Here is a 25,964-nt window from a genome sequence, read left to right as displayed (position 1 = left end):
AACACCAGTGTAGAATAGGGTGGTTGGAGGAGACCGAAGGAACTGTGCAGCTGCCTAAAATTACCCTTCTGTTTACTCAACCAATGTGGTAAAAGTTTCACTTAAATAAGGCATTTCAAACTTTTCAGCATTCAAACCAATTAGTATTTAGGGTAACGTTTTCATTTTCATTAAAGCTATTGTTTTACAAAGAATAAGTGATTTCTGTATAAATCTCATGTCTTTACACCATGCACTCTACACACACCTCATTTTAATACATACTGATTGCTTACACCTTTAGCAAAGTTTTGTTTTAGGTGTTGTAACTGGGTGAGTTGTAGGCAGTGTTTTAACCTGCAGTGTTAAAAACAATTAGCCCACCACATACACTACATAGATAAAAGTATTGGGACACCTGACCTTTCCTGCCACATGTAGCTCTTCTCCAAACTGTTACCACAAAGCTGGAAGGAAACAATTGTACAGGACGTCTTTGGATGCAGTGTAATAAAACGTTGCGTTCACTCGAACTTGCAAACCCAAAACTGTTCCAGCGCTACAATGCATTTGTGCACAAAGCCAGCTCCATGAAGATCTGGTTTAAATGCTTTGGAGAGGAAGATCTTTAGAGCTCTGATCTCATCACTACTAAACATCTTTGGGATGATCTGGAATGCTGACTGCACCCCACGTCTTCTCATCGCACCTACATCATTACATGCCTTTACGAATATCATTGTGGCTGATGAACACAAATAAAATCTAGAGGAACATCTTCCCAGAAGAGTGGAGAAAATTATAAGAGCAAATCGGGACTAAATATGAAAATCAATGCTCAAAAATCACATTCCGTTCTTATGACCGGGTCTCCGCAATCCTTTGGCAATATAGTGTACTTTTAACATGTGGTGTTATTTCTACTGGTTGTTGTATAGACGATAAAACACAATCTTTGTTGCTTTGTTTTGTTCTTCACAGCTCACCAAGGGACATCAGATTGCACTCTCTACCATTACCTATGTCGGTTGTTCCATCTCCATCTTCTGTCTGGCCATCACCTTGGTCACCTTCGCTGTGCTCTCGTGAGTTGTGCCAAAAGACTACACTTATATATTCTGACTTGCTATTACACAGTGTTTTATATAGCCAGCTCTCTATGTGCATGTTTATAACGATTGTGTGTGTGTGTGCAGGTCTGTAAGCACCATCCGGAACCAGCGCTACCACATTCATGCTAACTTGTCCTTTGCCATACTGGTGGCCCAGATCCTTCTGCTCATCAGCTTCCGCTTTGAACCGGGGACAGTAAGTAATTCATCTGTATTCATCTGTATAGGATTCTTGGTCTGCTCTATTCATTTCTCACATGCTATCAAGCATCGGTACCTTGGCTGTAAGTTCAAACCCCGGGGTTTATAAAAAGTAAGAGTCTTCGGAAACCTTTAGCTTCTTCACAGGCTCTGATTTTTTGTTTCCTACCATTTTAGGACATGAGATAAAAACAATCGTGTCCCTGGAGATAATAGTAAAAGTCAAAGCAAAAAGAAAATCGGGATTCGTGAGAGCCACGCTGTCTTTGTTTCCATTATGCTGTGGTGGATGAAGTACACAAACCACGCACTTCAATAAAAGTGGAGATAAACTCGGTAAAAGTAAAAGTGTCCCTTTAAACTTTCACTTGAGTAAAAGTACAAAAGTATTTGCCTTCGAATGTACTTAAGTATCCAAAGTGTTATGATTCATTACAACTTTAATGTTTCTGTTAGCATTTTTATCACAAAACTATTGCTCAACTCAGTTTATGTGGAAAGACTCGAATGTGACTCTCAGCACACTGATCTATTAATAGAATGGTATTAATGAGTCACTGATTGATTTCTATGAAAATGATCATGAGCCCAAAACCTTCTTTTCAACTACTTAAAAAAAATTGTGTGAATAAGGTCACGTGTGTTGTTGCGAGTTCGAGTCTGGAGTTTCCTCCATCATTTATTCCTCTCTAAATGTTCTTGAACTGATGTTGAACTGTATGCTGGTGATAAGTAGATACACCAAGCACCAATCAAATGAAAATACTACACAAAAAAGCTACTTAAGTACAGTAACGAATTATATTTACTCCCTAATAGTCCACCACTGCACTGTGCTTATGGAACGACCACAGAAATGATTCCTCTGAAGAATCTGAACGACGACTAAACCTCCAACGTGATGTTGCTTTGAGCGACTGGATGACAATAACAGCCAGACGCTTGTAATCAACATTTCCCCGGTCATTTTATGCCCTATTATTATTATTATTATGGAGTGCAAATACAATTACATTCTTTTTTGCAGCAGGATGTTTTTGTCCATCGGAGATGTCTCGTTACGCCGAGTTGTCCAGGCAAAAGTAAAGCTAGACGAACGCGCTGATCTTCTTGCGTGCCTCCAGTGGGGCCGTCGAACAGATTCAATAAAGCTCCAAAGTGATTTCATTTCCTCAGATCACATCTCCCCGTCTGAGGACGTGACCGCTCTCGCTCCTGGAGCAGAGCACAGTGTCATTTCATTACACGTCTTTATTGGACGTGAACTCCGTGCCTCACATTTCCCAGTGGTTAATTTAAGAACTGATGAGAACTGATAAATGTAGTTCCTACTCTGTTTAAAACAAGCTCGACTTGGTTGGTAGAGATAGAGGAGAAACCACTGTGTTTCACCTATTAGGTGTGCGGTTAGATCATATTTTCCAGGCTCAGTGTGTGTTAATCATCCTGTCAGTTTGCAATCACCCTTGAATGGAAAGTTGTTGGGACTGTTGCTCAACTTAGTAGTGTCCCTGAGGTGGTAAAGAAAAACATCAGCACTACTCCACTGACTCACACCATACACAGTACCTTGTCACTAATGAACAAGGAATGCAAATAATATCCAGAAAGCATTGTGGGCCTCTTTCTGTTTGGGGTTCTAGTGCTGGCAAATTGTGCCTAGACAGTAATTGTACACCTAAACTTCCCCTCCCATCGCTTTTAAAGCCCCATGGGTATATAATTGTGTGTTAACCTTTGGCCCTTTTTTTTCCCCCTCCCCCTCTGTCCTTTAGTTGCCCTGTAAAGTGATGGCATTGCTGCTACACTTCTTCTTCCTGTGTGCGTTCGCCTGGATGCTGGTGGAGGGGCTTCATCTCTACAGCATGGTGATCAAAGTGTTTGGTTCAGAGGGCAGCAAACATTTCTACTACTACGGCATTGGCTGGGGTGAGTGAACTCGTTTTTTATTCACTAATGAGGCAACAATAAAGCAGGGTGATAAAAAGATTATGGAACAAAGAATGCATTAATGAAAAGACTCATGCTGGTGGTTAAGGCTCTGTGTTACTCACCAGAAGGTCAACGGTTCAAGTCTCACTATTGACAAGCTGCTAATTTTGGGGCTCTTGAGCAAAGCCATTAACTCTCTGTGCTCCAGGGGCTGATCCTGTGCTCTGACCCCAACTTCCTAACGTCACTGTAATGCTGTAATGTATATGTAAAATGTAAATGCATTTACACTATACTGGCAAAAGTTTGCGGACATCTGGTCATAATAATGGTATGTGCTTTTTGAGCGTCACATTCAACATTTAATTTGTTCTTCGAAATCCCTTCACTCTTCTGGTCAGATGTTCCTCTAGATTTTGGGGGGTGCTTGACACAAGGGTGTTAGTAAGGTAGTCAGGTATTAATGTAGGTGAGGTGAGGAGGCCTGGAGTTCAGTCAGCATTCACATTCATCCCAAAGGTGTTCAATAGAACTGGAGCTCTATTGCAGGAGATCTTTCACTCCAAACCCTGTAAAGCATATGTTCATGGAACTGGCTTTGTGCACAGGGGCATTTTCAAGCTGGAACAAGTTTTGGTCTTGTAGTTCAAGTGAATGGAAAATGTCATGCTAGGACATACAAAGGTGTCCTATATAATTGTGTGCCTTCAACTTTGTGGTAACAGTTTTGAACAGAACCACATATGGATGGAAATTCCTTATTATGGCCTGTCTGAGATGTTACTACACGAAAGCGCACTAAACTACAGAGGAATGTTTTGTTAATGCTTCTGTCACTGTTAATCACTGCAGTGTTCTCAAACATGCAGATGTTTTAATGTGCTCTTTGAATATCTCTCTTTCACACATTTATACACACACACACACACACACACACACACACACACACAGTATTCTCATGTTCTTAAAATGATTCCTTTTGATTTGTCAAAGAAAACCCATCACATTAATTGCTTGCATGTGTTTACAATAGCTGTGAAAGTCAAACCAAACCATGATGTTCGCACTGTAAGTAAACCCATTATACATTATGAAATAACTGAAAGTATTTATCGGTTTCCATGGTTGCACACGATAGAATGAGTCAGTAAAATGTTCCTACTCAGACCTTTAGTCATTCCCTCAGAATGGAGGCTCCCTCTTTTTAAACGCCGTCTGGCAAACATTCGCAGCTCTTTATTTGCGGCAGCGCAGGCCAGCGGTTCCTATTATAGTTATTAGGACACGATCGTAAAAGTCTCGATCGTTCTTTAGCAGTTTCAGCGCGGTATTTTTAGCCTTGGGAATGTATTTGATCCTTTCGCTTTTAATTTCTCTCCCTTTGATTCGCCGTCACTCAAAACCCGCCTGAGCGACGGCTCCGTCCGTTCATCCACCGTTCGCATGTTCAGAAAGTTAATGAAAGGATCAGGACCAGGGGCCGTTTGGTGCCTGTTTCTCTCCAGAAAAATTATCTCGAAAAAATATTTAATAAAAATGGTCTGTGTAGACTCACTAACACTGAAATCTCTCACCACGCTTCCCTGCTCTGGTTTATTCAGAGCTGACGCTTTACACATCTGGGGGTGCAAAAGTTGAAATTCTCTCTTGTTGTTTTCGCTAGGGTCCCCGGTGGTCATATGCGTCGTGTCCATAACGTCCTCGCTGAGCAGTTACGGAGAAGACGGAAAGTGAGTAACCCTGGAAGTGTGGAGTTGTTTAAAATGTGGAAGAGTTTATCGAAATCACATAAGTGTTATCCCTCTCAGCGCATGGTTACGTGTTTTCGTGAACAGAGCTGTGTTTATCAGTGAGTAGTCTGAAAAGGGAAAATAAATAAATGTGGAACAGTTTAGATATGATTTATTGTAATCATACAACTATTGTTCCGCTCAACATATAATGTGTGTGTGGGTGAGTGAGTGTTCAAAAGCATCCACGAATTGATGTCGTGTTTAGAAGTGCTTAGATGTACTTTATTTCATCCATATAACTATAGCTTGCATTTGTGTGGCTCTGTTGACCAGGCTATGTTTTAGAAACGGGAGATGGAAAGTATCTAAGGCAGATGGCTTAACTGCTTCAGGGTTCTCTTTATGTCAGCCAAACACGTATTATCTCCATACAGCGTCATGTGTTGGGTAAAAATAATAAACGCTATTGTTAATACATGACACAATTTTATATACAGATAACAACTAATATATATATATATATATATATATATATATATATATATATATATATATATATATATATATATATAACAATATAATATTTTTTTCCATCTAGCTGATTTAGTAACGTCAGAACATGTCGCAGTGTATGTTCTAAACTGAGATGATGCATTAAGTGTTTAGATTTGAGTGTTTTGTCTTTCTCCATCCATGTTCTTGCCCTCCAGCTGCTGGCTGTCTCTGAAGAGCGGCGCTATATGGGCGTTCGTGGCTCCCGCTCTGTTTGTCATTTTGGTAAGTGTTACACCAGTCTCACATTCACACCCTCAGTCTTTAATATTGTTATAGATGTTACAGGGTAAATGCATGTCTACGTTCAAGTGGCTTATATATTTATAAGTCAGACAGAAAACAGACAGTCCTGTATAGGAAAAGATGGCGTGATACGACCAAACACGACTCATACCACCCTGAAGTTGGTTCTCCAAACAGCATGTCCTAAAGTTTTATACTCCTACAGCAAGTCACAAAGGATTACTTCAGTTTTAAGTATAAGATACTTGTGTTTTGTTTTTGTTTTTTTTTTTAGTATTTAATGTTATTGAACATAATAATTTCAGTTCCTGCAATCAGAGCTGTAGATCTTTTTCTGTACAAGTCTCGTTGTCTTATTTTTCTCTTCAAGTTTAAAAAAAAAAAAAAAAAGATGACACAAAACTGTTGCAAAGTGACACTGGAGACTCCCTCCATGAAAATAATATGAACACATGATACATCATGCTGTTATAATAAACTGATGCGTGCAACAGGGGTGTGATGAGATGTGAGGCAAGAATTGAGTGCATCTGGAGTGTGTTGTTTTTCCTAAACCACAGCCGTTTAATAGCAATTACAATTTTTCAATATGAACACGTCACATGTTTTAGCAAATATATAGTTATAAATAAATATATTATAGTATAGTTAGATTTAATATCACAAGAATCTATCCAGCTGTCTTCTTACCATTCTCTCTCTCTCTCTCTCTCTCTCTTTTATTTCCTTAAAACTGCACTTTTGTATAATATATATTAATATACCACAGCCATCTACAGTCATTCAAAGTGAATGAAAGACTTCAAATCAAATAAACAATTTTTTGTTCTAAAATCATTTCAGGTGAACATCGGCATCCTCATCGCTGTCACGAGGATCATCTCCAGAATCAGTGCGGAAAACTACAAAGTGCAAGGAGATGCTAACTCTGTCAAGTCAGTGTCCACTGTCTTCAGTAACTATAGACTATAGATTGCTTATATTGGTGTTCCATGGGAATTAAATGTGCCTGTTTATGAAGATTGCAAACATGCAAAGACCATACAAAGTAAAGAACACTCCAGTGTGCATCCAGTGAACTCATGATCACAGACAATGACAGACAGGAAAAGTTTTAAACGTGATACGTACTAAATAAATTAAATCATTTTCTATTTATATATACATTAAAAGCATTATTTTGTTTGATTTTGGAGACACCTGGCCATAAGATCACCAGCCAGCACAGGGGCACTGTCTTGCCGGACATCCAAACATCTAAAGATATCCTGTGAGTTTGGAAGGGAACAGCATGTGGCTGGAAAAGTCAGGTGTCATAATACTCTTGTCCACAATTGTTACATTGTGAACACTATATTTCTTCTTTTAATAGTAATGTAGCTATGTGATCTCCACTGTCTGTCCATCACAGTGTTCTCCATTCATCCATCCATCCATAATGCCAGAATGTCCTCAAAATTTATGTAAATTGTTTTGCTTTTTAAAAATTTCTTGAAGCCACCTGTCCATGAGATATCACATCCATATAACAATAACTAATATATGGTTATTGTGGAACATGAGCATCGTACATGTGAATGTTGATCAGTGTTCTAAATCTAAGTCTGATTCCTGGTAAGTGTAAGTTTAAGTGTCATGTCTGTAATGCTGGAATTGTGTGTGTGTGTGTGTGTGTGTGTGTGTGTGTGTGTGTGTGTGTGTGTGTGTGTAGGCTCACTGCTAAAGCAGTAGCAGTTCTCTTGCCTATCCTGGGCATCTCATGGATCTTCGGCGTTTTGGCCGTGAACGATCAGTCCTTCCTCTTCCAATACATGTTTGCAGTGTTCAACTCTCTGCAGGTCTGTTTTCACTTTTCACACCATTACTCTAATAACCAACGTGATGATTGCACGTCCTTCTGAACGATTACACCCTGTAATGCGTTTTCCAGTAATCCAGTTTATGAAAATTGGTTTCTAAATCATTTGGATGGGAACAATTGCAAAACCGTTTATCATACAGTTATCCTCTTATTAAACTTCTTTTCTTTTTTTTTTCTTTTCACAGGGCTTCTTCATCTTCCTTTTCCACTGTCTGCTAAATTCAGAGGTGAGACTGTGACTGTTTGTGCAGCTGTGAGTAGGTCATAGCTACACTGATAGCTTGGGATTAGACGAAGCGTAGGAATGGTGTTTATAACATCGATACGCTGTAGTCCAAACGATATAGAATGTCACAGTGACACCTAGTGGTGAGGCTTTTGATGCAAAGAAAAATGTAATGATTTATTAATATACCTTTCTCTCAAATTGATAGAGATTTTAATATTTATTGATCATTTGATCTATTTAATATTGAATAATAAACACTTTAAAAACAGTATAATACCATCAAAACTGTTTTTCTGCCGTTTAAATTTACCATCATGCACTATATGGACAAAAGTATTGGCACACATGACTTTTTCACTCGTATGTGGTTCTTTTCCAAAATGTTGGCAGAAAGTTGCCAGTTGTCTCATGGTAGAATGAAATTGAACTAGGAGACCCAAACCTGTTCCAACATGACAATGCCCATGAGCACAAAGTCAGCTCCATGAAGATATGCTTTACATAGGTTGGAGTTGAAGACCCCAGGCCTTTTCATCTCACCTACATCAGTACCGGACTTTTTACTTATACCCTAATTGCTGAATGAGCACAAATCTCTGCAAACACACTCCAAATTCTAGTGGAACTTCTTCCCAGAAAAGTGGAGGATACTATAAGAGTAAATGGGGACTGGATGTGAGATGGGATGTTCACCACATAAAGAGCGCATACCAGTCTAATGCTCAGGTGTCCACAAGCTTTTGTTCACATAGTGTACTCGATGGCTCAAATCTATCTGTGTTCATTATACGCCGTTTTACTTTCTAACAGATTTTATAAGAGTGAAATTCGAGTCAGACGTGAAACTTTCACAGCTCTCCGCAAAAATCTCAACTTTTATTGCTTAATCACAGTAACGAGATGTTTTGGTGAGCGTTTAAAAACCGATGACGATGTAACGTTATAAATATGCGATTTACGCTCTAGATTACAGTCGAATCTAATTATGCAACTGTAATTGTAGCTCTTCGAATTATGATCTCATCACAGCGTTTGCTAACGATTTCTTTCGAAAGCTACATGTGCTCAGGGATTAGATGTCGTTCGAAAACCAATAAACTTAAACAGCATTTCCTACATAATCAAGCCATTATGTCTTGTGTGTTTTTTAACGAAATATCACATAAACAACCCTTTATGCATTCTTTTATACTTTGTGCCACATGGTTACAAGAACAAACCTTGACTCTGGTATATATTTTTAATCAGACGTCGTTTTCTTTTCTCAGGTCAGAGCTGCTTTCAAGCACAAGACCAAAGTGTGGTCTCTGACCAGCAGCTCCATGCGCAACGTCAACGCTAAGCCTTTCAATTCAGACATCGTGAGTATCTGCTGAATATTTTAAAAAAAAGTAGGGGTTTGTATATAAACCCATTTTAAATTTCATGAAGTGTCTTTCATGACTGAATCTGTTGAGTGAAATTTATTTGAGTGTGCAGGCGGACTTAAGTGTGAGCAGATGGCATGCAAAAATTGCATCATAAAATGAAAGGGTCCGTTACATTTAAATATGCAAATGCGGGCCATGCAACACCACCTCAGTTTATTATGCAGCGCAGATCTACATATTTTAATGTCTAGTTTGAGTAGGATGTACTTAATGTGAGGTTTATGTTATAAAATTAATTGCATGATATCTATACACATTATTTCTATGCTTTCTATAATAAACTATAAATAATAATCGATCGTTTCTGTAGTAAAACCTCCGTTTTAGAGACTTGTATTATATGATTGGTGAGTTAAGTTTATGGAAGGAGTCACCGGTGTCAGCACTCTGTTCTGCGCTTTTGTCGATTCTCGGTGATAACAGGGGAAAAAAAACTTTGTGTTGTGAACATTCCAAAATATTAATATAGATACATAGTGTCTGTCATAGAGTCTTTTATGGTTTTTGAAATACGTGTATGTTCCTTTCGTTTATATGCGACAAACTCGGTAAAAGGCAAAAACACACAATAATTGGACATGGAATGAGTGGAGGAAAGTGCTGTGGTGTCCAAATGGGACATTTTTGGCTGCTTCACCCCCCCACAGTCACACATGGAGGTTGAAGTTTGATAGTTTGGGGTTTTGGAGCAGGGAAGTTTGAAGACTTTTTCCAGAAAGTGTAAAGAATCCTGAACCAACATGGCTGCAATTCCATACTTCACCACTATTCAATTCTGTCTGGACTGTGGCTCATTAAAACTGACTTCAACCGTCCAAGAAGACGATGAGCCGAAGCATAAGTCTGAGTTCTGTAAGTGTTATTTAGAGAGCAAACAGTCGTCTGGAGTATCATCTATCATGGAACAACCTGCCCAGTCACCACACATAAATCCTATTGGTCTGCTCTGGGATAAACTGGATCAGAAGAAAGAAATCTCAAACTAGTTCACTTTCAGCTGAATGTTCGGAGAAACTGTCCGGATGCCAAAAGTGTGTAAATTGAGGATTTTGCTATGAAAATGAAGTGGAACGTCTGTACAGTTATGCATTTGTTTGGTTAAAACAAATCTTTAAACCATGAAATGACCTGGTTTGTTACTTATAAACAACAGGAACATACATATGTCTCTCAAAAACTCTCTCTCTCTCTCTCTCTCTCTCTCTCTCTCTCTCTCTCTCTCTCTCTCTCTATATATATATATATATATATATATATATATATATATATATATATATACACAAGTGTTTTATTCCTTACATGATAAAGCATGTGAGACGAAGCAGACTGATGATGTTTTTTGTGTCTGTGTTTTTTTTCCCTGACAGATGAACGGTAACCGAGGGGGCGTGAGTCCGACCAGAATGAACACCTGGGATAAAAGCACCAACTCAGCTAATCGCATTGATCTCTCAGCGCTCTAAAAGTCAACAAACAATGGCTACTGAACACAAAACATCCACAAACAGACAGCGAAAATCGTTCTTCTCCTCAGATACACTGTCTGATTCAACCACCGTTCCTTTTTCCACAACGACCCAGAGGTCTGGTCAAGAAAAGACTACGGCTAGTAGCAGACTCATACCGACGTCACACTTTTTCACTGACGACACTCGCTTCATGAAGACATCCAAGAGTTCAGAGCCATAAATAAGTCACAGATGAAAACACAAGACTCGTGTTGGATAACCGTTCCCTGTTCAGCGTCCTTCTCGTAACTCCAGTTGCTGCTGGATTCCACTGCTGTCTCTGAATTGACATTAAACTGTGACACAAGATGCGCCTCGCTTGGGACGAGAAGTTTGGTCATCGTGCTCCCGCTACGCTGATGACCTTCTTTAACAGCTCTCACGAACTGATTAGATGGACCGAAAATCAGGCCTGGGTTACCTGTGAGCCGTGTTGTACTTTCCGTGAAATTCCGTGACTCCAACAAAAGGCATTCCTGAAAGAGGAACCGAGTACCTAGAGTTCTGTCGCTCCTCTCAAATATCGCGCTGTATGTTGTTCTCGTCCAACAGACACGTCGTGTAAATTATTGTCTTGATGTCGCTTTCACAAATATCCACTGTTTCAATGTCCCCAAAGTCTAAAATCATCTCCAAAGTGATTAGACCTTGAGACCAATATAATCTCATTGTAATTAGCAGAGCAGATCTGACGTTCTGACTGCATCGTCAAGATCGGTTTCCGAACCTTTTAAATGGAGGCCAGGGTTTCTCTTTTAATTGAAACTATAAAACACTAGTTGTCTTGTATCATAAATATTTACGGTATATAATGAAGCATTTGTCACGTACACCTCGTTGTTCTCACGCCAGAAGATACATTATATATTTCGAAATGTTTGTCATAAGTTTGGTATGTGCTTTTTTGAGCATCGCATTCCACGTTTAAGGCCAATTTGCTCTTCTAATTCCTTCCTCTCCTCTGGAAAGATGTTCCAATAGATTCTGGAGGGTGCTTGTGAAGATTTGTGTTCATTCAAACAAAAGAGTACATTCAGGTACTGATGTAGGTGAGAAGGTGAGGAGGCCTGGGGTGCAGACAGCATTCCAATTTATCCCAAACCTGTTCAATAGGGTCAGAGCTCTACAGCATAAAAAAACGCATATGGCTGGGAAAGTTAGGTGTCCTAATACTTTTGCCCAAATAGTGTATATTAAGTCTTTTTGACATCTTGGTTTTCATGGGTTCCTGCCGTCTTTATCCCATTTTCTCTGGTCTCTTTTTTCCGTTTGTATAATTTAAATATTGTGTGTTTTTGTTTCTTCACATGAAAATCCTTAGCAGTACTCAGTGCCCAACAATTGCGATAACTGGAAGGATTGTTATTAGTGAACAAGCTACAGTACATATGCACTACCGATCACTCGGTTTTCTATCCAGGGGTTTTTTACTAACATGGACTGTCATTTTTTTCCATTATTGTATCCTCGTGGACCCCAAAGAAACTGTGTTATTTCTCAGTTGTAATAGACTGTGATTATTATGCGGCAGAGCCTGAGCACCGACGCAAACACACCAAATTCTGTCTATAAAAAGAGAAAAAATATATTTTGTAAATTGTAGGGGTTTTTTTTAGACTCTTTGAACTCTAAAAGGTTTTGACTTGGTTGAACATACAACACAATGCTGACGATAAAGCGACGTGCATCACGTTACGACAAACGTTTTGTATTTTGCGTCCGTACAATTAATAATGTGAGACTCTGTATTCTGTGAAGTGTTTTGTCCTTTGCTGCCTGTCTGGACTCATGACAAAGAAGGTGAGAATTATTTATGCCAACGTAAAAATTAAACTACATATACTGTTACCGTGAAGTGACTTATTCATTCACCCGTTTTTTTTTTTTACCGAGCAAAACAAATATATCGCATTGCGAGGTCATACAGATATTTCCTCAGGAAGATAAGATAACCTTTATTTGTCTGGGGAGATTTCCATGTTACAGCAGCAAGAAAATGTGCAAAAATGGGAAAGCAGAGACTTTAAAAAAACAGCAACAATAATAGTAGTTACAGTATCAAACAAACAAATGACACTATACCCATCCCAGTTTGAGTATTAATTATGAAGACTCTTATCAGTGTTTCAGGGTGAAATCAGCAGAGGATTTGTTGTATCTACACATGTATGTACTATTTCTCTGATTTACTGTATGTCACATATTTACCTGTTTCCTATGGCAAAACGTTCTCAGTTTTCATCTTCTCGGCTGTTTTTGTGTTTGTGTAAACTTTATCCAGGCAGCCTCTGTTTCCTAAATGACGTGAGGAAGAGCCCTTCTGGGTGAAATAATAAACCACCGCAGTAAACAGGTGTGGGGGATGTCGAAATGTGTGTCAAAGGGATGTTCAGTATATCCAGATTGAGGAGAGTCCAGGGGTGAGGAACAGGACAGTCTTAATGATCGGGTGAGATTCAGATGATGGCCACCAGGAGAGAGATAGAAACTTAACCAGTGCTGTATCAACATGAACATGCGATGTGAGTAAAATACTCCCAGATGTTATCCTGTCGAAACAAATGTTTCTTTAAAGATGCAAAGACTATCAGATATAGTGCTTTGATTGGCAGTTCACATTTACAGATATGAGGGGAAGAGGAAGAGCGTCACGTTTGTTGGCTTTGGCAGCTGAGTTTTCGCAGTGAGGCTGTGAGAGTGACACCTGCCCTCCCAGAGGTGCAGCCGCTGATGTCAGAGCGGAAGAGTTGGTCCTGCCTCACAGCTGTCTTTCATCATGCGGACACGATCTGCTTTCTCGGGCGGAGGTTGATGTTTATACGATTCCACTGGCTTTAAAACACATATGTGAAATTGGGATAATCAAATTTTCAGGTTGGCAGAGTCTAAATCAGTGACGTTTATCTTTTTTAGTTAGTCAGGCTGTGATGTAAGGGGGTTGATTTGACATTTTGGTATTGATATTTCAGGGTCAGGGGGGTCAGATGGAAAACTGGATCCATACCTGGCTAATAGCTGATGGATATACAATTTAGACTGTCACATACACACATAACATCTGGTCACATTATAACCATTATAAACAACAATTATTGACCTGACTGTAATATTGGTTTTAATTGTTTTGAACATCCCATTCTGTATTTAGTCCTCATTTGCTGTTACATTAACCTCCACTTTTCTGGTAAGAAATATTAAGGAAATAAGCATTATTGTTAATGTCTACTGTGAACTCCATCAGCAGAAGGTTACATTCACATGTGGTGTGTTTATTTTAACTTGTGTGCCTCCTATCGACACATGAAACCTTCTCACATCACTGGCATCCTGGTCCGGCCACATGGAGGCGCTACTAACACGTAAGTAACCACATCATCAGGCCAGGAAACTGGAACTAAATCCTAGTTAGTTTATCACTTGGAGTTCTTTAATTTGAACAGATTTGGAGGCACATCTTGTTCTCAGTTAAGGTGTAAAAGATCAATTCTGTTTTTTATTTTATTAAGTACCAAGAGTCAAGAATCTTTTACTGCCATTTCGTGGTTAAAGGTTTTTATTTGTCAATACCCCCATGTGTGCAGACATACAGAGGAATCGAAATACTCTCCTGCCATGTAAACGTTAAACTTCAGCTGTACCTCAGAGAAAGCTCTGACACTGGAGACTTCTTCCTTAAATGCTAAATAAATGTCCTTCTGTAGAAACCTTATGGCAAAAAACAGAGCAAGTGCATTAATGTAAACCTGTGATGTTGTCAGAGATGACGCAGAAAATGCACCAACATTTTCTGACCAATCAGAATTGACAAATCGATTAAAAAGATACTCCATTTGGAAGCCTATATGACTTTCTCCTTTTCTCCAAGTCAAACCAAGTAAAGTAGGTTTTTATTGTCATTCCAAATATATATAACACAGTACAATACACAGTGAAATGAAACGACGTTCCCTCAGGACCAAGGTGCTATAAACAACAAAAAAATATTACACACAATAAAATAAAAAACACAACACTACACACAACAAACTAGGACACAATTGGATGTGTGGAACATTTATTCCAAAAACAGCACAAGACCCTACAGTAGATTTATTACAGTGTAAATAAGATAATATAAGATACGATAAGATGTATTTTTAGTAGTCCCCACAGTGGGCAAATTTAACAGCAGCAAAGAAAAATGTGCAAATATTAAGCAAGGATGTAAATACAATAAAAAGGCAACAATAATAGTAGTTACACGACCAAACAAACAATTTTCAGTAGGTAATATTGCACAGTTTAAATTGTTGTTATTGCAATGATTTGTATTGCAAATATGTGTCCATATAATAATAAATACTGTACATGTAAATCATATTCTATACATAAATTTGCTTTATTAAAGTATTTACTGAGTTTGTTCTTTTGAGAACTTATTGCATTAAGCCACGTTTTTTCTTAATGGTCTATGGGAGAAAAACGCGTTATTCTGGACTCATGTGCGTGTCTGTACATAGTATGCTTTATTATTAATGTCTTTGCAAAGTTTGACGTTTTTTTTTTTCACGTTAAGCGTTTTAGAATGTCCCTTCTTCTGATTCGCGGTATTGTCTCCAGATCTTATTTCAAGTTGTAGTACATTATTTATAAACGTAAACGTCACTCCCTATAGTTTAACAGAATTCAGTAAGCAGTGTAATTTATTATTAGCATAGACGTGCAGACTGAATATTGCTGCAATTGCTCGAAAAACCTCCCCGGTTACCATAGCAACGTCCCAACCAGAGGAGGTTATTTAACAGCGTGTGACGCTCAAACCCTCAAACACAAGATTCACATTGACTTTTCCTCTAATTCAGTTATTGTCTCGTGTAGAAGCATTCGGTCCCAGATGTCTTACTTCAGGTAAAAGTTTCATGTTTTGATTCGCCTCAATGTCTGATTTAAGGCATCCGGTAATTCCACGTGATCATCTCATTTTAGCTTTTATAAATATCTTGTGTTTTGTTTTAGCTAGACTTGAATAGCTTGTTAGTCATTTTGTTTTTGACAGGTCCATGTTTTAAATATGGCGTTAAGACAAACGCTTTATGACCAGACATGCGCAAAATAATGCAACGTGTTTGTTATTGTTTACATTCTTGAAATCAGAAGTAAATGTAATTCATTACTGTACTTACGTATCTGTGCTTTACTGATGTATTTCCATTTGGGGAGACTTTTACTGTAAATCCACTTCATTTCAAAGTCAAATATTCCTTTTTACTCAAATTAGAAACGCAACTCAAACACGCAGCGAGTCACCAATCAGGGTCGAGCGCGCGCTCTGTTGTGAACTTGTTCTGATCGGCGCTTGGTGTATCTACTGATCACCAACACACAGTTCAGCATCAGTTCAACATCAAGCAGAACATTTAGAGAGGAATAAATGATGGAGGAAACTCTAGACTCGAACTCACCACAACACACGTGACCTCATTTACACGAGTCTTTAAGTAGTTGAAAAGAATCAATCAGTATTTGACTCATTAATAGATCAGTGTGTTGCGAGTCACATTTGAGTCTTTTCACATAAACTGAGGTGATTAAGTAAAAAGTCTTGTACCAAAAATGATAACAGGATCATTATAGTCATAATAAATCATAGCACTTTGGATACTTAAGTACATTTAAAGGCAAATACGTTTATTTAAGTGAAAGTGTAAAGAAAGTATCTACTTCAACTCAAATACATAGTTTGTGTAATTCGTCCACCACTGCTTGAAATGATCTATAAAAAATTCTTAGATTTTTTTTATACGTCTATCATTTATACGTGTGTGTGTGTGTGTGTGTGTGAAGGGCGGAGTAGCGATTACTTCGGTGATCGCGCATGTGATATGCGCATGCGCGGCTGCGTATCCTGAATAGGGCTTGTATCCTGCATTCTAGCACTTAGTAGGGTGCAAATGAGTTGCTTTTTTTAGCCTATGGAGTACACCAGGGGTAGCAATTTGAGGCGGGTGTCTAAATATAGTATGCAGAAACGAAGTGCATAGCGTTTAGGGTGGAGTGGGCGGTTTGGGACGCGGCCGGATTTGAGCAGGTGGGCGAAGCAAGAAAATAAGAAACCGGTTGAGAAACTCACATGCGCACAAAGAGAGATATCTAAAGAGAGAGAATGAGACATAGAGAAAGAGAGTAGACATTTATATAAACGCAGAACAGTTTTATAACGTCATTGTCACTATTTGTTTTTGTTTTGTTTACGTTGTTTCTTCTTCTTTCCCCCAAATGTGTAACATGACAAGTGTTTATCATCCTGACAGTTTATTATGAAGAAGTCTGGACGAGTTAACTTGGGTTTTTTTGCGTGTTCTGAACTTCTGCCCCGATGGAGAGCGTCGGAAACTTCGAGTTCAACAGGAAAGACCTGGTCGGTCACGGCGCGTTCGCGGTGGTGTTCAAAGGCAGACACAAACAGGTAATAAACACGTTATAACCATCATATACTGTATACGCGTTCCTCCTGTGCATCGAGTACAAATACAGCGTTACTCATCTCTGTTTCGGGTGGTCTGATCAAAGATGATTATACGAATATCAATAATATAGATGTACATAATGTGTGTGTTGATGCTCAAGTTTCAATACTTAACACCCTGATCTGCATAAGTGATGGGTCGTTCATGAAACAGAAATTGAGTAGTTCGTCTCACGAGTCCTCTGCTCCGAGTCGTGAGTCCGTTTGTCACGTGACTCACACATAAGCTTTGAATTTGAACGAGAGGATCAAAGGAACGAAATGAACTGAACGACTCAAAACAAGATTCTGATGAACGACATTGAAATACCCATTTCACCAGAATGATCCGATCTTACCATCACTACAGTGTAGGTACCTTTGTCTAAACACAGCTCTCATTACAACACGTGACTGGATCATTTGTATAATATATCTTCTGATGAGGTTTTCTGTAAGGAAATGTACGGATATGGAAGGAGTTTGGAGATGTCAGAACTGAGTAGAGGACAAAAACTTCAGGATGCGCTTTTACAGGAAAACACTCATCTTTGTGGTGGTGACCCAGTTCATATCGCATCTCCCTATTGTTCAGGATTTTCCTCTAAAAGCACATCCTGGAAATCTTTTTTTTGTTTGTTTTCCTGGAAATCTCAACAGAAGTCAGTTTTTGTGAATGTTAGAGTATAATGGTGAAAAACCAACTCCTGAGACATTTTTCTGTTAAACAGAGACATGAGATTGAAGTTGCTGTGAAGTGCATAAATAAGAAGAATTTGGCCAAGTCGCAGTCGTTTCCAGGAAAAGAGATAAAAATATTAAAGGTGGGTATAATGTAGCGTCCTTACTACCTTACTATAAGTCAGTTGCCAGATCTCGATTTAACCCTCACCTGTCTTTGTGTCTGTCTTCCAGGAACTGAAACATGAAAACATCGTCGGTTTGCTGGATTTTCAGGTACGTGAAGGTTGAAAAGTTGAGAAGTTCGGGTTTATGACGGGGTTTGAAGCAGATTCGGTTTTTCAGTCTTTGTACGGTGCAATTAGGCAGATGTGCGAGGCAGTGTGTGTCACCTGTGGCCTGTTTTGTGATACTCCCCGCCCTTTGTATTATGGTCTCTGGATGATGTGCATACGGAACAGGAGGAGAAGGAAAGAGAAGTGTCGATTTCACGGCAGGTGGTTGACAGAAATTTCCTCTCGATGCTCAGAGTTGTCGCTCTTCAATAAAAGGTTTGAACTGAAGAGCAGGTTTGATAGTAGACACCTTTTAATGAACTAATTGATCTCATTCCAGTGGCCTACATTAGCAAGAAGGGTAGTTATTAGTGAGCAGGGTGTGTGTCGGAGGGTAAACCGACTCTCCCAGCTGAGAGACAGCACTCCACACTGTATACACACACACACACACACACACACACACACCCTGTACTGCCTGCCGTCCAGAACAATGGGTGTATTAAAAAAGCCTGAGCCGTAGTCAGCTCTCTGGAGGAGCTCCATTCCTCTAATAAAGACTGATTAGACTTCACCCCTGAACGAGCTTGTGCCATGCTGCCACTGATAGTAGAGTCTTACAGATTACAGCTAAAACAATTCTAATTACATCATTCATAAGAATAAACTCGAGCAAGTGTATAATCTATAACTGTTACATATGAAGTTGTTTATGCAGGTCGGATTGCACAGAGCTTATTATATTTTAAATCAAATTTCTCATGAGATCAGGTACAACACACACAGTAAACACAAGAGATTTTCTACAGGATTTCTAGTGACAAATCGTTCAGCTGGATGGAGGTATTGCGAAACGAGTCATTTGCTCAGAAATAGAGCAGGGGCAGCACAAAAACACAAACACGAATTTGACTATTCAGATTTTTCAGTTACGAACAGAATCGGTAGCAGGTGCATCGACCCTTAACGCCAAAAAGATCCTGCGGCTGCGTTCATGCCCCTGTTTTCTAAAGTGGTTAAACCACTTAACGACATGTTCGTATTCACCCTCGTTTCGGGATGCCTCATCTGACAGCAGGCAATACGACACCTTGCGCTGGATTGCTTCCAGAAGTGTACATAACATTTCTTTTACCGCAACGGTGAGGTTAAATCTCAGAATCAGCTTTAATTCAAGGGCATTTGCTCAACAAACTGGCAGTCTGAAACACCAGTCGTATACCAGTTAGAATCGCCTCCTGCCTTATTGGAGTTCAGCCAGCGCACAGCACTGTGGCAGCTGTTGTGTAATAACTGGGCCAAAATAACAGCCATAGACTCAGTATTTTACCCTCAGCACTGCACAAATAAGCTACTGTTGGGTTTTCTACGATCAAGATCATAAACTAGTCTTTTACACTATCGCTTCTGTAGAAGCAGCCAACACATGGACATGTATGTGTTTGTCTGATATGAGGATTTAACCTTTCTGGAAGGAGTCCCCAAAATCAGCGTTGTGTAACAATCAGAGATAAAGCTGTAACACTCAAGGGGACATGTTTGATTTCAGCTAATACTCTTCCTCTGTGTTCTTTTTTATCACCCAGGAGATCTCTGGCTGTGTCTACCTCGTCATGGAGGTAAGTACATGCCTTTATTAGAACTGTAACTGTCCAGAACTACGTAAATATGTACACTCATGATGTAGGGTACCGTAGGCCACATTCGTTAGTGGAATAGCATTGACATATACGAGGTGGTCTCAGAGTTTGAGACTAATGGTGCTAAATGGTGCTATTCTGATCACATGTGATACACTAAAGTTGCAAAATTCCAGTATGATAACTGTTAATGGGACTATTCGGGTATTAATGGGAATAAACGAGGAATTTACAAAAAACGCAGGTTAGTCAATAAAAATGTTGTTGAAAAAAAATGGCCCCCTACATGCACCGTGCATTCCTCCGTAACACAAGGTGTTCACGTAAATTATGTTTATAACTTCCTTGTGCTGTGTGTAAGCTGTCGCGCAACAAAATTATACTAACAATTAAATTTGAAAATGTAATAAAAATTAAAAAATCTGTATTAGTTTGCATGCGTATCAGAAATTTTCCAAAATTTCTAATTATGTCCCATACATTCACATACATTTCCCTAAATTCCTTTCCAATTTGGGATTTTTTTCCCAAATTCCCCAAATTAAGTTAAATTTTTCGGAAAGTTTCAGTAAATTTACCGTAAAATTGTCTGCCTCTTCGAAAACCCTATCAACGAAGAAATTCAGCGTGAAACTGGGTAAATCCGCCACAGAGACGTTTGACATGACACACGCTTGACATTCGGCGACGCCGCGACGTGTCACTTGAGGTGTTTTGAGTGGATCAGGAAGATCTTCGACGAGCCCAACTCCCGAAAATGTCGAAACTATCCGGCAACTTGTGCATGATGATCGTCGGTGAGCGATCCACCTGACCTCACTTACGCACCCACAACACTACTCACCAGATTTGGCTCCTGCAGGACTTCACGCTTTCACTGACTGGGAATAAACCAATGCACCGAATATCATCTGCTCGGTTATAATGCTATAGTAGGCATACATTAATAACACCAACAAAGCTCGGCAGGGTGCAGTATCATACAAAGTGATCTTCTGTATGATTCCGTCTGATGAAATGTCAAGCGACCCAATAAATCTGCAGCTCGGCATAAGTAGGTACATCGCCGTTATAGGGTGAGGAATGGATTGCTGAAGTGATCTCCAGGTCACATTTATAATCATATACAGCTCTTAAACGACTACCTTGCCGTGGTGCTAAAGTGTGTTGTCTTCTGCTTTTCTGTCTCTACAGTACTGCAATGGTGGAGATCTGGCTGAATATCTGCACTGTAAGTAAACCAGAAACACTACTGTAAGCCGTGTCACAATATTCAACATAGCATGAATCCAAATACAAAATGTTGCCTAGTGGTTGAAGTGTTAGACTTTGTATCCAGAGGTTGTGGGTTTGAGTCCCGGCCATACCAGGCTGCAACTCTTGGGCCTTTGAGCATGGACGATCCCAAACCCAGCTGCAAAAGAAGGACAAAATTGCTACGGAAATGTCAAGTAAGCCATCAGGCTCTTGCTGCCCAATGCGTCTCATAGTGTAGGAAGAATAAACCTACAGCAGAAGTATCTCTTCAGGCTAAATAAAAAAAAGCTCGACTTATGTTCAAATAACGTATATGACAAAAATCCCTTATAGTCTAAATAATGTGTTTGTGTTGTTCCTCTACAAATACACACTGTGCAGGAAGTGCAGTGATGGGCTGTTGAGAACATGATCTAAATATATTACAGTCTTTAAACCTTTCCACTCAAACAGAACCCCATGAACCCCAAGGACCCAAAACGTTTCTATTAGTTTCTCATTAATTCCTGGATAGGCAGTAATACATACCATATAATATGCTTTCAGATGTTCATGAATATCTGAAAAGCGCTCCAGGATTTTAATGAATTAGTGTAGTTAGAAGGAGCATTGAAGAGATATTCACACATATACACCCTCACCCTGAAGTAATTCCAAAAATAACATGCAGTCATTCAAACCAGAAATAGAGCATCATTGCAAACTCCTAAAGATAAACATAGCATGCTCCGTCAAGCTCCGAGCTCTGTGTTCCATCTAATCTAAAGATTCCAGGCTATATTTACTGTGTGTGTGTGTGTGTGTGTGTGTGTGTGTGTGCTGTATCAGCCCCCGCCTCGGACCTGACCTGATTACAGACCTGTCAGAGTTTTCCGAGGAAGCTGTAAAAGCCCCTCCTTAGCCTTCTTCTCACCTTTTTTTTTTGTGTCATGGCTGCGTTCCCAGCCTGGTGAAACGCAGTCGACACCCTGACCTCATCCACCTGTCAGTTTCTGCTTTCCTGCGGTGGAAAAACACTGGGGCTAAAAATACCCCTTCCAACACAGGACTGGGTGTAAACGGGGTGGTAACAGTGCTGGACTTTTCAACAGCGCTGGACTAAAAGCATCATGTTAGTTTATACGTCTACACATAAACCGTATCGACAAAAGTATTGGGACACCTGACTCTCCAGCAACGCGTGGTTCTTCCTCAAACTGTTGCCGAAACACAATTGTACACGATGTCTTTGGATGCTGAGCATGAAATTACTGAGCACTAGAACTAGGAGACCCAAAAACCAGCTTCATAAAGATGGGTTGGCGTGGAAGATCTCCTGCTATAGAGCTCTGACCTCAACCCTATTGAACACTGAATTAGAACACTGATTGCACCCCAGGCCTCCTCATCCTTCCTACATCAGTACATAATCTTGTTGCTGAATGAGCAGAAATCTCCACAAGCATACTCCAAATTCTAGTGGAACATCTTCCCAATGGAGTGTTGGTTATTATAGCAGTACATTGGGACTAAATGTGAAATGGGATGTTTAAAAAAACACATACCAAATTTATGCTAAGGTGTCCATATACTGTGTATAGTGTTGGTACAGAGATACCTTCAGACCTCTAGGCTTTAAAAAGTCCTCATCTCTGGGTCCTGTTGGACACTCTGAATCAGGAAATCTGAATCTCTTGATGTTCCTCATCATCATAATCATTACAAGTCCAGATGTATTTTCACCATATATTGTATCCCAGTTTAAATTCAGCTTTATTGTTTGCCCTTGTTCTTTTTTGTTTCTTTCTCACTCACCATACCACCCTGTTTTTTCCAGCCAAAGGCTGTCTGAGTGAGGACACCATCCGGAGCTTCGTAAAGCAAATAGCGGGTGCTCTGGGCGTCCTGCGGAACAAAGGCATCGTCCACAGGGACCTGAAGCCGCAGAACATCCTTTTGTCCCACAGCGCAGGGCGTAGAGTCAGCCCCAACAACATCTGCATTAAACTGGGTCAGACATCAAACAAACTCTAAATAAATATACCGTATATGTTTTTATATTTATATTTATATATATATAAACGATATCTAGGAATAATTATATTCTATTATTTAATCCTGGACGTTAAAAAATTGCGTTTTCCTTTTTTTATGGTTCTGGTTTTAGAAAACCATTAAGAAATTTAGAAGCTCTGTAGTGGATATGATGTTAAAGAAGCTGATCAGACCTCAGTCATTATTATATACATTATTATAAATCCATATAGGCCACTGAGTGTGTATGTACAGTAGACACTATAGTGCTCCGGTTCTGACAGGCGTGTGTGTGTGTTGTTGTTTTGACTGCTGCAGCGTGTGTTTCCTCGATGGCTCTTAACCGCCATATCGCTCTGTTTGTTCTCGAGGGCCGTGTTGTTGTTTTTACGAGCAGCTCATAGCTTTAGAGGACAGAGATTTCACTCTGTGTTCCCTTTCTCAAAAAACTGACCCGCTGTCTTATTATACACACGTGTCTGATTTCATCACGGTCAGGGCCGGGGGGATTAGGAACGAGCGATTTTATACAGCTATTATAGCGTTATTATGCAAATTATGTCAACTTTATATCATTTTGCTTACAGGAAGCGATTATATATAAATATATAATGTATATTGAACACTTTTAGAGCATCCGTTTGCTCCGCGGTGTGATTCGGTTCGTTTTAGTTCATGTTTCTGTGGCACTTTTTAGTTCCTGGTCAGGAAAGTCAGGAATAATCAATGATTTGATTGATTCTGTTTTTGCTGTTGGCTCTATTTTATTTACTGTCTTTAATTGTCTCTCTCTCTCTCTCTCTCTCTCTCTCTCTCTCTCTTTCTCTCTCTTTCTCTCTCTTTCTCTGTGTTCAGCTGATTTCGGCTTTGCAAGATACCTGTGGGGAAACATGATGGCTGCAACACTGTGTGGTTCTCCCATGTACATGGTGAGTCTTTTATAACACTGAAGAACACTGATTCATCATGGCACCTGTTAGTGGGTGGAGATATTTATTAGGCAGGAGTAAACATTTTGTCCTCAAAGTTGACGTGTTAGAAGCAGGAAAAATGGGCGAGCGTAAGGATTTAAAAAAATGTGACACTGCAGCTCTTGTGGGATGTTTCCTGGTCTGCAGTGGTCAGTGTTTATCAAAAGTGCTCCAAGGAAGGAACAGTGGTGAACCTGCGACAGCGTCACGGGCGGATGAGGCTCACTGATGCACGTAGGGATTATTCTTGATTGGTGTATATATGTATATATACAGTGCCTCACAAAAGTGAGTGCACCCCTCATATTTCAGCAACCATTTTAGTATAATCTTCTCAATACTATAACAATACTATAGAAATGAAACTTGGATATAATTTAGGTGTGTTCTCACTTTTGTTTTAAGCTTTGTTGTAAACTTTTGTTGACGCAGTGTCACTGTGGCGATCGGAAATAAGATTTGTTTCGTGCACACATGAAAACTAAAGAATCCATACCGCTAATTTTAGCCGCTAACCAAGAAGTGGCTAGCGGCTGATGCTATCGCAATGGATTCTTTAGCGTTTTATGTCCAGCTTCAAGAATTTCTCTTAAAAGGAGAAAATCCTGACAATACCACACACATATATATATATATATATATATATATATATATATATATATATATATATATATATATATATATATACATACATAACCAAGCAGGCATTTTATTTAAAATTGTTTTGAAAAATTGTTGTTGATCACAAATGTTAATAATAATAAACTGCGTTAATAAAAAACCAAGCAATTTTCCGTTTTTTGCATTTTTTTTCCCTGTTTCCCTGTGACGTAACCGAGCTACGTACAGAACCATGAATTTTGTGTACCGTTACACCCCTAGAGACATATACATATATATATATATATATATATATATATATATATATATATATATACACACACACAAACAAACACACACACACACACACACACACACACACACACACATACACTTCTGAATTCATGATTTATGATTCGCTTGTATTTGACAGGCTCCAGAAGTTATCATGTCACACACTTACAATGCCAAAGCCGATCTGTGGAGCGTGGGCACCATCGTCTTCCAGTGTCTGACTGGCAAAGCTCCATTTCAGGTACAAAACACACCCAAAATATCATAATTCTGATATTGATAATAATAATTTTCCACATATGTATTGTCTTCACATGGTTAAGAGGTTACGGGTCTCGCTGTAGGAATTGCGGGTAATTTAATGATCAAAACAAGAGTAACTTAGTGACTAATTTAATTGACTGCTGACTTAAATACCAGCATATAAATAAGAAATAAGACTCTGGGACATTCTATAAATTGTGCGATGCAGACAGTACATAAATACAGTAAAACAGTTTTATTCAGTTATATTACATGTATTTGTACTTTGTGCCCTATTTCAGAGTAAACATTGTCTTTTATTCGACACATTTTACAAGTTTCCGCTTACAAACCAGGGGGATGCAAACTTTTGCACTCAACTATATACTTATTTATGTGTGTTTGCAGTAATGAAAGCATTTGCTTTATTTCACGTCAATGTAAGTTAGTGTGAAATTTCTCACGTGCATAGGATACTTGAAGACGTCAGAAGTCATAAAAAAAAAAAAAGCTCAGTGGAATATTTTTAATCCGGTATCAGGTTTGGCTTGCTGATGTATTCACACAGTGGAATGTGGTTGTGATACTATTTCGTAATCATCTGGTAAACATAAACACGTGTCCACACACACACACACACACATATTTATGTCACTGTGTCAACAGGAGAGTCCTATTAGCTCTAATACACGTTCATTCCCTAAACAGCTTTGTTCCTTTGTG

At 39.2% G+C, this 25,964-nt stretch overlaps 2 protein-coding genes across 11 annotated transcripts in view; both read left to right on the top strand.

Annotated features, from left to right (window-relative positions):
* The window catches only part of adgrd1 (adhesion G protein-coupled receptor D1), a 48,826-nt gene extending 37,066 nt beyond the window's left edge, over positions 1–11,760 (top strand). For all 5 annotated transcript variants that reach the window (XM_046872068.1, XM_046872071.1, XM_046872070.1 and 2 more), the window contains 10 exons: positions 961–1,064; positions 1,176–1,287; positions 3,068–3,221; positions 4,888–4,954; positions 5,668–5,734; positions 6,599–6,690; positions 7,467–7,593; positions 7,802–7,843; positions 9,114–9,206; positions 10,643–11,760. In XM_046872068.1, coding sequence (XP_046728024.1) covers positions 961–1,064; positions 1,176–1,287; positions 3,068–3,221; positions 4,888–4,954; positions 5,668–5,734; positions 6,599–6,690; positions 7,467–7,593; positions 7,802–7,843; positions 9,114–9,206; positions 10,643–10,738 — 954 coding nt within the window. In that variant the 3' untranslated portion in view covers positions 10,739–11,760. The remainder of the gene's footprint in view (positions 1–960; positions 1,065–1,175; positions 1,288–3,067; positions 3,222–4,887; positions 4,955–5,667; positions 5,735–6,598; positions 6,691–7,466; positions 7,594–7,801; positions 7,844–9,113; positions 9,207–10,642) is intronic.
* A 3,835-nt stretch (positions 11,761–15,595) lies between these two features.
* ulk1a (unc-51 like autophagy activating kinase 1a) overlaps positions 15,596–25,964 on the top strand; it is a 22,552-nt gene continuing 12,183 nt past the window's right edge. For 4 of the 6 annotated variants that reach the window (XM_046872177.1, XM_046872176.1, XM_046872174.1 and 1 more), the window contains exons 1-8: positions 16,869–17,228; positions 17,999–18,091; positions 18,183–18,224; positions 19,810–19,842; positions 21,058–21,094; positions 22,937–23,110; positions 23,989–24,062; positions 25,138–25,239. In XM_046872177.1, the coding sequence (XP_046728133.1) occupies positions 17,139–17,228; positions 17,999–18,091; positions 18,183–18,224; positions 19,810–19,842; positions 21,058–21,094; positions 22,937–23,110; positions 23,989–24,062; positions 25,138–25,239 (645 nt within the window). In that variant the 5' untranslated portion in view covers positions 16,869–17,138. The other 2 variants (XM_046872172.1, XM_046872171.1) reach the window with 2 other exon arrangements.

Source organism: Silurus meridionalis, chromosome 17 (assembly GCF_014805685.1).
Source record: "Silurus meridionalis isolate SWU-2019-XX chromosome 17, ASM1480568v1, whole genome shotgun sequence".
Taxonomy (NCBI): Eukaryota; Metazoa; Chordata; class Actinopteri; order Siluriformes; family Siluridae; genus Silurus; species Silurus meridionalis.
The sequence above is the reverse complement of the archived record's forward strand: the minus strand, read 5'-3'. Positions and strand labels throughout refer to the sequence as shown.